Source organism: Gracilinanus agilis, chromosome 1 (genome assembly GCF_016433145.1).
Source record: "Gracilinanus agilis isolate LMUSP501 chromosome 1, AgileGrace, whole genome shotgun sequence".
In the NCBI taxonomy this organism is placed as follows: domain Eukaryota; kingdom Metazoa; phylum Chordata; class Mammalia; order Didelphimorphia; family Didelphidae; genus Gracilinanus; species Gracilinanus agilis.
The window spans coordinates 195,798,599-195,811,107 of NC_058130.1; the positions used below are offsets into that span (position 1 = coordinate 195,798,599).

The window sequence follows — 12,509 nt, forward strand, 5'->3', positions numbered from 1 at the left end:
CAATGTTTAGGAGTCAAGTTAAACTGGTAAAGAAAAAAAACTTAGAAATGTACATTTCTAGGGAATGTAAAAGTGTTAAAAATTAAAAACATGATGATGAGTTTTTCTTTTAAGGACCCCCCCCATTCTAGAAACAGGAAACACATCAATTTGTGGCAGAGCAATTATACTCTCATATATATATATATGTATATATATATATACACTCATATATGTACTCAAAATATACTCAAATAACAGGAGATATTTGTCAATAGAATCATGGATTTTAGCCCCTTAAGGAATCCTAAATTTCATCTAGAACAATCCCTCATTTTGCAGATGAGGGTCAGAGAAGTCAAAACGATTTGTACTAGGTCACAAATAGCAAGTGAGAGATTCAGGATTTTTACTCAGGTTCTCTAATATAAAATCTTCATTCTTTTCACTGTATCATAGGGAAACATGAGGTCTCTATTAAAGAGATAAAAAGACAGATGACTTTTAGATGTTAAGAAATTCTCATAAAGAGGATGATGAAATCACTGTAAAAAAAGGGGGAGAAAAACCTCTTGTTTCCAGGAATTCCTAAGGATGACACTTCTCAGAGAGTTGGNTATATATATATATAGAGAGAGAGAGAGAGAGAGAGAGAGAGAGAGAGAGAGAGAGAGAGAAGTGGAGGGAATAAGAGAGAAAAATAAAAGCAAGAGAAAAAGCATGCAAATATAAATCAAATGGAATTTTCTGCTTTTTTGTTTTATGGACTTTTTGTTTTTGCTTGTTTGTTGGTTAGTTTAGAATATGAATTAGCAAATTCATCATGAGTGGATATTTTCCTAGAATAATATATGAAATTGCTTTGGAGTAAAATAGCCATCATACTCATGCTTTAGAATTTTATATATATCAAGTTGATGTTGTTTAGCCATTTCTGTTGTGCCTGACTTTTCAAAGTCTCATTTGGGATCTTCTTGGCAAAGATACTGGGATAGTTTGCCTTTTCCTTTTCTAGCTCATTTTACAAATGAGAAACTCAGGCAAACAGAGTGCAATGATGTGCCCAGGGTCACTCAGCTAGTAAGTATCTGAGTTCGTATTTGAACTCATGAAGATAAATCTTCTTGACTCCAGGCTCAGCATTCTCTTTCGTGCCACCTGCCACTTACCATTCATGATAAGCAATTTTTGTTCAGTAGACTGTAAACTCCTCAAGATCAGAGACTGGTTTTAGTTTTGTCTTTGTATTCCCTGACTAATATGGTACCTGCATATAGTAGGCATTTATTAAATGTTTGTTGAATGAAAATCCTAATGGAAAATGTTAGGAGGACCATTCAATGGTGGAAAGAATGTCAGAATAAGAATCAGAGGACTCTAATCTTGGGTTCTAATCTTGGCTCTGCTTCTTTTTATGTGTTTGATATCAAATCAACTTACCTTTCTCATTCTCAGTTTAATTATCTATAAAATGAAGAGGTTAGAAACAATGACCTCAAACTATTGTGCCATGAAAAATGAGGAATAGGACCAAAACTGAAAAGACATCTATTAAGTGAGCAGAATCAGGACAATGTTATACACAGTAACTACAATAGTGTATGATGATCAATTGTGAAATGCAATGCAAAGATCCAAGACAACTCCAAAGGGTTCATTATGAAAATGGTTATCTACTACCATAGAAGAAACAGAATCTGAATGCAGTTTGAAGCATCCCATTCTTCATTTTATTTCTCCCCTGAATTTTCCTCTAGTGGAAGTGATATGTGTCTTCTTTTGGAAGATGATGAACATGGAAATATGTATTGTATGATAACAAATGTACAATTTATATATTACCTGCCATTCTGGGGAGCATGGAGGGGTGCGAGGGAGGGAGAGAACATGGATCAAAAAATGTCAGAAAATGAGTATGAAAAATTGTATAAATATGTTAATATGAAAAAATAATGTTTTTTAAAAAGAATTGGTAGCCTCCAAGGCTTTTTCCAGTTTTAGATCTATGATTCTATACCTAAAATATATAGCATTTATATGAGATCAAATATTAGATGAGGATTTCTTAAATGTCCCATTCCAACTTTTCACCTTCATTGAAAACTTCTCAAATATAGGGCAATCCAAAAGTCTAGGGGTAGTTTTAATCTGCTATCAAAGCCTTAAATTGTACTTAGACCTTGGGTACAACCTATAGAGAGAACGAGACACAAAAGCCAATACCTTGTTAGGGACCAAGACTTTAAGATAAAATAGTCACTCTTCTAAGAATAGATATCATTCACTCTTCTAAGATAAGATATTGATCATAGGCCCAGCCATGCTTGGAGACAGTAAGACGCCACAGGAGATTTTCTACATAACTTATGCTCCCTTTCAGTGTTCCTTTCCCTTTAGTATTTGCCGACCCCCTTCTGCCCTCAACCTATATATTCTTGTCATAGATCTGCAATAAACGAGCCTTGCTTCCACCCAAACAACTCTGTCTGTCTTGCGCGCAAGGTCTCCCCTCTTCTCCCCCTATGGGTTCTTAGGTTGCCGTTTCTCTGGACCCCTCAGTTGTGTCCGGCTGGACCCGGACAATACCTGACCTTCTGGAAGAAGTTATTCATTAGAGCATGAACTGTTTTGACAGTAGATATTGTCAAACTGGGCATGTTTTATGATCAGGTTTCCAGTCTATGATAGAACCTATAGCCAGGATTCACTTGAGCAGTTTTGAGGAGGAAAAAAATTCAGTAAATGCAGAGTGATTGAATATTCATAACTTGGTTCCATACTTCCTCCTGTGGTCCATCAGTACCAAAGTGAATGCATGACCCAATCAGAAGGAATCATATCTTTTGCCTAAGGATTGAATGACCCATTACAAATTATATTATCTCTCTAGGCCTCTATTTTCTTCATCTTAGAATTTGGGAGTGTGACTAGATCATATTTAAGGTAGTTTCTATTTCTAAATCCCCAATTTCTATGATTCTACCCTAGTCAGAGTATTTTCCCATCCCCTACTTGTGGAGAAAGGAGAAGAAAAGCTACATGTTTAAATAGATTGCATTTTTCAAAATGCATATATCACACATTAAGTTATAGGAACAAATAGAATCAGTAAATGTTAATAGTTCAAAATTATGTTAGGACTTTGAAATGTTTGAAGAGATCACTTTATGTCTTCAAGAAGTAAAAAGTCATTTGTTCTGGCAGTAAACACAGTATTTAAGTATTTGTAATCAATGGCAGATTTGGGGGTTTTCTTTGATGCTTATCTTCCAGACATGCTATAACAACTCTGAAATATTATCTTGGCTAGTTCACCCTCTGTCCTGCTGGAGCCAAGAAATGGAAACGTATCATTGAGAAAGAAGTAGCCTGAAGCAAGGGAGCTTCAAATATTTGTGAACATCAATTTGGATTGGCATTTGTTTTCTGTATTCTGATTTGACCAACCCCTAAGTGTGTTTTTCCATTTACTTTGTCCATTTTGTTATGAAAAGAGATGGACAGTATGAGTTTGATTTCCTACTCTTCCCTGAGTTAACATTGGCCACAAGGCTATTTGTATCACACAACACATACTTGCTTGCTCCTTACCCCATCCCACATAGTCTGAAATAATTTATATTTGAATGTCACAGCAAACTGGTTAGCTCTTCTAATGGGCATTCTTATCAATATCCACTGCAGTTTAGAAGAGTTTTTTATTTTAACTGATGTCTTGATTCTTGGTGATTGTGAAATCTAACTGGTAATCTCAGGCAAGAAAGAGTGAATGATTTTGACTTTTCCTTGTTGTTGATTTCATTTCTTTACACCTAACTCTGGCTCTGAAGGACTACTTTACCACGTCTCTAATTTGTAAGGAATTACACGTTTCCTTAATGTCCTTAAAGGATTAGTGTATCTATTTACTCATCAGGGAATGGCTCAGAGACTGGTGAGAACAAAACCCCAAATGGAAAATTTCCATTTTAAAATGACAGTCAAGCTTCATGATAGAATTATAGAATTAGAGAGGATATCAATTCCAAACTCACTCTTCCACACAGAAAATATTCTCGGAAAAATAGCATTTTATGAATTATCTGTACTATGTTTTTACAACTTGAACTTTTCCTAACTACCTATTGGTTTTGGGGGTTGCCACTTTGCTACATTTCATGGGAAGGTACACTCAGGTAATATGTGCCCAACTCAGTAGAGAATTAATCCACTTGAAAAATAACCAGGATTGCAAATCTGCTGGGGTAAGAGTGGGGATTAATGTGACTCATATACTTTAAAGTAAATTTACTTTTGGTCATCCCATTTTCCTTTTATATAAAAGGGAATTATATTACATGATATCAAGGGTTCCCTTCAAGTTTAAAAATAATTTCTATACTTTTGAGTTATCTAAATTACTGGCCAGGTACTCCATTTTTTGTGCCAAGAATTTCCAGAAGTTGTAAAACATCTAAGTTTAATGTATAAATTTAATATGGCACCTCTTATTCCTTTTGAAAACCCATTTTTGTGTGTATCAGCCTCACCCTTTGACTAAGCTCACATGCACAGAAGCCTCATGACTCTCTGACTTTTGGAAGAGGCTGGTCCCTAGTCCTTCATAACTCTTGCTCTGGAAAACTGAGCTCTGCCCCATACTGAGTATGTCTGGGTCTGTCCGACCAGAGAGAAATGCAAAAGGAGTGACATCCATGGCTTTATGAGAGAGGGAACTGAGGAAGTAAGAGTTCTATGGGCTTTTCAACTCTTGGCTCTCTTTTCAGCTTTTAGGCTGGAGACTCTTGCTGGTGGAGCTAATTTTGGCTAGCAAATGAAGACAAGCTTGGCAAATTCAGATTAATTAGGCAAGACCAGGTGATCATATGATTCTCTCTAACTTTTACTAATAAAAAATTATAAAGTAATATATAGCTTCAGAGAATTTTAATTACTACATCAGACAATACTTAATGTGTTGACTTCCTCCTGGATAAATGGATCAGAAGTAAGAGAGACAGAATGTCCCATATGTTTTCATACTCAATGAATTTGTCAGTCAATTCTACCTTTTTTATGTCAGTCAATGGAAAAAAGTTTTTTTTAATTAATATCTGTGGTATTAAATATGTGGTATTAAATAATATCTGTGGCATTAAAAAGACATCAATGAGATTAAAAATGTAGACAGACGACATGGATAAAATATTATCTTTTTAGGTATTAATTTTCTCCTACAAACCTTCCATCTAAATTTGTCTGGCTAATAAACCTTATGAAAAGACTGGAATAATGATCCACAGATACCTTTTTGAAAAAAAGGAATGAATTTTTATATATGGTCGCAGGCCCATGGAGTAGAATATGGCTACAATGTAAATTGAGTGACAGTAAAGGGAAACAAAATGAATCTTAATAACAGAATGGTCTAATACAGAGAATTTACAGGTAAAAGTCAGGAGGACTGGAATTGTGCTATCTAGAGCAAGTCACTTTGCCATCACTAAGCCTCAGTTATCTTACTACTAGTAAGTAAAGTAACACAAATATATAAAGGAGCTGTGATTTTACCAGTTTAGGGGAATTTGCTCCAACAAAAAAGATCATCATAGGCTCGGATTTAATATGTAAGTCCTAAGGAGTTGGCTGAATCACACTGAGATTAAATCATGTGTCTAAATGACTAGTAAGTGTCAGAAGCAAGATATAAAGCCAAGTCTTTCCAACTAGGAGCCCAACACTTATCCATGATATCCTGATGTAAATAAGGATAAAATGATATCAGAAAATCTAGAAACTCTCTGAAAAATTAGATGAGCTTTATGAGGACAGGACACAGGGGTATGTTGGGAAATATTTGTAGCTGTGTCTGAAAATAGTGACTCATTTTTAGCTTTGATTTAACTTATTGACATTTCTTTCATTATTTCCTTAAGTCTAGACAGTCAATAGACAACAAATCAAACAATCATTTGTTAAGGTTTGTTGTTTTTGAAGGTATAAGGGTTCAGGATGAGCTAGTTTTCAAAGAGCCATTCCACTGAAAGACATTACTAAACACTACTCTATTTTAAGGCTGAGGAGCAATACTTCTATTATATTATCTTTTAATCAGATTCCTATGTTCATATATGGTATCTTTTTCATCTCTGCCATATATTAAGATATTAAGAAACTGGAGAGGGATAAGAGTGGATTAGTGGAAATAGCATTCACTGGCTTTGGAGTCAAAGGATATGAGTTCACATTGTCCATTTACTCTACTGATTATTTGTGTAATATTGAGCAAGTCATCATTCTCTCAAGGTTTCAGTTTCCTTATCTGGGAGTAACTCCAAGGATATTGTTTTATCTTGTGAGGAAAGTGTAACTAGTTTGTTCATAATGTTTCTGTTAAATAATATATGTAAGAAGGGGCAGGTAAATGGTTCTGCTGCCTTGGAACCAATCTACACTATTGATTCTAATACAGAAGATTATGATTTAATAATAATAATGAGATATATATATATATATACATATATACATACAAGGTACTCTGTGATCATTACAGTGTTATTTAAATGTTAGCAATTATCATCATTATTAGTAGATATAATAAGGGAATTAGATGGAAAGGGAAGCAAAATATTGAATTGGATAGATGGGGAAAAACTTGTGACAGTCAAGGTGATGAGAACGCTAATAGTGCAGTGAGGCATCTATCCAAATATTATTATGATAAAAAAAAAGTGAACAAAAAATACAATTTGTTCTGGAGCTTCGATATCTGCAAGCCTGAAGACAATGTTCTGTATCAGATGATGTCTCTTAGTGCTTTCAAGATCTCTGATAGTTAAATGGTATTAGTGCCTTATGTAATATTTCACAAAATGAAGTAAAACTAAGAATGACTTCCATAAGGTGCCCAATGATTTAAAAGGGGATAACACCAATGAACACAACACTTTTTATGATTTCTGAGGTGTTTTTTTAAAAGCATACATAGATATTTTCTCTTCTTATTACTTCGGTATAGAAAAGTTTGGAATTGCCATATGGTAATTAGTAATTATTGTTTATTGTTTTGGGAGTGCTCCATGTTCCCTAGCCTAGAGGATAATAGCTAAAAATATATCAATGAATAAGACAAGCCAAATTAAGGTAAAATAGAAGGAGAAATCAGAACATACTGTGAAAGTTATTCAACCAGTTGTATCTTGAAAACAGACCCTTTGTGTGCAAGCATGTAGACAAAATTGAAAGTAGTTAAAGTAATAGAATGTAACCAAAGTTTACCTCTTCTTTGGCGATGCGCATCTCATCTGTAACATTGGAGAAAACTGTGGGCTGTACAAAGTAACCTTTTTCTCCCCATGGTCCCCCTCCACATTCCAGTTTGGCTCCTTCCTTCTTCCCATTCTCAATGAGTTTAAGTATTTTGGTGTGCTGCTCTTTATCAATCTACATGAAAATATAAGGGACAAAAGAGGGAAGGACAAGAGAAAAAAGGGGAAAAAAGTTTTGAGTGACAATGATTCTTCAAACTTGTGAAATTAAAAACAAAAACAGAAAAAGGACTAAATTTTTTGAATGTTATATGCCTAAATGGATTCCTTGTACTGAAAGGGAAAAATTAACTCCATATTTAAGTTGTTACAGAAATGTAAGTTATGATTATTGTTATTATAAAAATATTTGTGTTGAAAAAACTTGTTGTTAGCTAATTTGAATGACTCTTTCACATACAGATGAAGTAAAGGAGAAAAAAGCCCCCTCTTTAACCATTTTCACAAGGCTGTTCTTCAGTTGTAATTCTAGAATAAGTGACTCCTCTCCTATGGTTTCAATCTAGATCACATTCATAAGTTTGTCTAGGAAAAAGAATACTCATACCTGTGAGTCTGGGAAATCTCCCACTCTCTTCTGACATCCACACTATAGTGATATACAAATGGACATCTTAAGTTCAACTGTCCTTAAGTTTCACATTTCTAACTTATCACTGCATAATTAATGAGGATAGTAGGATCATTGATTTAGAACTAGAAAGAACCTAGAAGATCATCTAGGGCTTGAGGGTTAGACACTTAATAAACTGTATGATGATACTAGGCAGATCAGTTGTGCTCTTTAGATCTCAGGGTTCTTATCTAAGACTATACTCCAAAATTTTAAGATCTTTTCCAGTTCTAAATCTTTGATTATATAATGAATATGATTTACCCCTAAATATTGATTTTTGTGGAAAGGATTTTGAAATGGTAGATCCAAAGTCATAGAGGTAGTAAGGGGGAAAAGATCAATGTATCAAATCCTGTGCTCTTTCTCAACTGACCTCATTATCTAACTCTTCCTTTCTTCCCTAGACTAGCTTTGCTTCAAAATTTCTGGTATAGATATTATCATTCTTTTAGGCTGCCAGACTAATTGGGTATCTTTGACTTTTCTCTTTTCCCCCTATATATTCCATCATACATCATGTTATTATCTTCTAGATGTTCTAAATCTAAAATATTGTGTGTTATTTTACTCAAATATGATGCAAGAACAACTCCAATGCAAAGAAATCATCATCAAAAATCTAGTCTGTCACCATTACCCACTTCTCAGTGATTTAAACTTATTGTTCAATAAGCTCATTGTGGATTATCTAAGAAGGCTTTTTAATTTTCTATGGCTAAAAAAAGGTATTAAATATTCATCTTTTGTTTACACATCACAGGAAAGTGACTTACTGACCTAACTAATGCGAGAATGAAAGGATAGGCCAACTATTCCAAGTGAATTAAGGGTATCTTCATCAATTCCTTCTCACAATAACAACTAAAGGAATTTAAATTGTGTGGATAGCCCAGGGGGTATTTCTTTCTTTTTAAAATATCTGCACATCTTGGTTAAATGCATGGTATAATCTTTTCATTCATTATTTTTAGGGATTAAGGTCTAAAAGTGTACTTCCCTTTAAAATGTTAAGTCACTAGCCTTAGTTTAGTCAGGAACACATTTGGTTTCACAGAGGCTTACATCTTTCTTTTGAATGCAACATACTCTCAACTCAAGAACTCTCTTAATTCTAGAGAAATTCATTATGTATTCCATGGTGAGCCACCCAAGGCTGAATGTCTTATGATTAGAAGATTCCTCCTTTCCCTGGCACCCTTTCCACTCTTCTTTGGAATATCTACCCAAATATCAAACAAATAAAATCCATTAAAATAGAGAAGATATTTATTAGTGTCATTTTCTTCTTATCTGGAAGATTGAGACATAAATTGAAATTAAGGAATATCTTGAAATCCTTCATTAAAGCTGCTATATTTGTTTGAAATTGGTCATCTTCTTTGAAAGTATCTCTTGTAATGGCCTGATGGTTTCTCTCCTTGTTTCAAGTCTTTTCCCATTCCAATCAATCCTCTGCTTATCTCTCAAATTAATTTCCCTAAAACTCAGTCAATTGGAAAGTTGTGGAGCTGAAATAAAAACATTTCTTCATTTAAACAATTTGTGCTTGTTGAGGCAATTAACTTATATGTCAAAAGCCTTCCAAGTTCTAGGAATTTCTTGTTGGGTGATGAGAAAGAAAAAAGTTGTAGTAATAAGGTAGCTTCATTTTTATAATTTTAAAAATGGAAAAATAGGGTGTCTGAGTCTAAATGAACATCACAATAAAAGTGGAGAGAGGAAGAAAGGAAATGATTAAAATGAAGGCCAGAAATTAGGGAGGAAATTAGAACATAGATACAGGGATAGTATAAATGTGTGATAATGGGAAAGTAGCCTGAATCTGAAGCAGATGAGTGGTATAATAAGGAAAATGATGAGGTCTGAGAAAGGAAAAAGAATAGGAAATTAAAGAGTATGGTAAGTATGGTACTATATTGCTTAGAAGGGAGAAAAAGCCTTTAAGAAGAAGGACTTGGCCTGGGTCAACAAAGTGAGAAACAAACTTCTAGTTAATTTATGAAATTATGAAATGGGACAGACAGCCCAATCCTTTGGTACTCACTAGAAAAGACTATGATGGCAGCAGGAAGGGAGGCTAAGCCTTAGGGATATAAGGAAAAGCAAAAGATGTTTCCTATTCTCAAGGAAATCACATTCTGATGAGAAAGACAGTGGGTAAAAAACTTTAACAAGGCAGAGACAGCTTAAATTGGAGATGATTAGGGAAGAGGGAAGACACTAAGGGTGATTGGAATAGGCTTCTGAAAGAAAGTGAAATTTCAGCTCAGCCTTACAGAAAGTCAGAGAATCAAGGAGGTAGAATGAGGAAGGACAGTATTCCAAGAAAGGGAACAGCTGGATGGAATATCCTTTTTGAGAAATAGCATAAAGGTTAGTGTCACAAGATCACAGAAATTGTGGTAGGGGAGTAAGATGTAAGAATAACTGGAAAGTTTAGAAGGGACCAGGTTGTGAAGGGCTTTGAATACAAAATAGAGGATTTGATATTTGATTCTGAAAGTAATGCAAATCCATGGTAGTTAAGAGGAGTGATGTGATCAAATCTGAATTTTAGGAAGATTAATTTGAGGTGAGAAGAGGATTGACTGGAATGAGAAAAGACTGGAGGCAGGGAGAAAAACAATCAGATTGTTACAAGAGTCAAGGTAGGAGATTATAAGGATCTGTACAGAAGGGATATTAGTGTCAGAGAAGAGAAGGGAGTATGTAGGAGAGATATTAAGAAAGTGAAATTAACAGAATTTACCATAAGTTGGATATAGAATGAGGAGTTTATAATGATGTGTAGGTTGTAAGCCTCAGTGACTGGGATGATTGTGGTACCCTAGATAGTAACAGAGAATTTTGAAAAAGAGAGGTTTAGGGACTGGGAAGGGAAATTAGGAATGCAATTTTGGACATGGTGAATTTAAGATGTTTAAGGGACATCTGCTTTGAGATGTCTAATAATCAGTTGGAGATGTGTGTGGGGCTTAGGAGGAAGCTTAGGGCAGAAGAACTGAGATTCATTAGAATAGAGAAGATAAAGTCAAAGGTCATTATGTAAAATAATACTGGAAATAAAGTATGCAAATATACTGAAAGGGAGAATAACAATAATATTATTAATAGCATTGTCATAGCACTTTAAAGTTTACCTAGTGTATGTTTTTCAGTATTTTGTTTTTATTTAAATTAATTCATTTATTTTTTTATTACATTTATTCATTTGTTCATAATATCTAAAATTTTAAAACATTCAATTAATTCCCTTCCTTTCTCTCCTCTCTGCATTAGAGAAGACATCATTTGACAAAAAGCAATACATATATATATATATATAACTATATCTTATTTATTTCTATTTATCAGTTCTTTTTCTGTATGATTTCTTATATGATCCTTAATGAGGTAGGTGCTATTTTTATTCCCATTTTACATATGTGGAAATAGGCTAAGAACCTTGCCCATGGTCACGTAGTGTCAGAAGAAAAATTTCAACTCAAGTCTTACTGACTCCAGTCCAGACTTGTTTTGTTTTTTTTTTTTTTAATTTAAGTCTTACCTTTTGTCTTCCTATCAATCCTAAGCTAGAAGACATGTAAAGGCTAGACAATTGGAGTTAATTGATTTGTACAGGGTCACAAAGGCAGGAAGTATCTCAGGCCAGATTTGAACCCAGGTCTTTCTGACTTCAGGCCTGGCATTTTATCCACTGAACAACATAAGCTGCCCTCAGTCTAAAGCTCTTAACTATTTTGTCATCTATCCATAGAATGTTATGGAAGAACAATAGAGAATATTTTATGCAGCTTTCATTTTGTGAGAAAAATGAATTCAGGAGGCAAAAGTTACATGAAGGGCAAGAAGTGAGGTTGTGTCACACAGAATATATTTTTTTAAACAAAAACTTTTTTATAGTCTTAATTCTAGCTTTGACTCCTTGATTAGTTTCAGTCATTAAGATTATGCATGCACAAAGAGGAAGTTTTCCTGCTCCTAGTTGGGAAAACTTGACTATGTACATCTTTTTAATCTATTCCAGTCCAGTCCAGGAAAACCAGCAAGGCTAGGATGAAATTCATCCAGAGAAAGGAAATAGGAACCAATTGCATTCTCTCTATTCATCTTTGTTTTCTGTTTTGCACATTACATTATTTACCAACCTGAGGGCCTTGTTGTACTTCCTGGTTCAGAGGATTGCCCAGTACATATTTCTTAGCCCGCTCTACACTCCTCCGAACAAATTCATTGTAAATAGATTCTTCCACAAAAAGTCTTGAGGCTGCAGTACAGGTCTGGCCCTGATGGAAGAACAAACCCTGGTGTGCAAATTCCACAGCAGTATCCACTGTAAAGGAAAAATCACCCAAATTAGTAAAAAAAAGAATGTATTCCTAAAAGAGGAATTTTTTTGTTAATAAAAAAGGAAGTATCTTTTAACCCTTAAAATACAAAACAGATAGTTTCTAGCTTCCTTGTGACATTGTTGTTGCTGAATATTTGTAGGGGTGACTACATTAGACCTGGATAAAGTGGGATAAAGTGTGAGAAACTTGAAATGACTCTAGTCTCTAATGTCTCATTGCATCAAAACATTGCTTTGAAAATATGTGAGTAATTGC

General features: G+C 34.3%; 1 protein-coding gene across 2 annotated transcripts in view; it reads right to left on the minus strand.

Annotated features, from left to right (window-relative positions):
• LOC123233386 (retinal dehydrogenase 1) overlaps positions 1-12,509 on the minus strand; it is a 161,381-nt gene that overhangs the window by 112,916 nt on the left and 35,956 nt on the right. Inside the window, exons 9-10 of one of the 2 annotated variants that reach the window (XM_044659503.1) lie at positions 12,051-12,235; positions 7,237-7,401 (exon numbers count right to left, since the gene is read on the minus strand). The exons of the other annotated variant lie outside the window; for it this stretch is intronic. Coding sequence (XP_044515438.1) covers positions 7,237-7,401; positions 12,051-12,235 — 350 coding nt within the window. The remainder of the gene's footprint in view (positions 1-7,236; positions 7,402-12,050; positions 12,236-12,509) is intronic. 2 annotated transcript variants of the gene reach the window in all.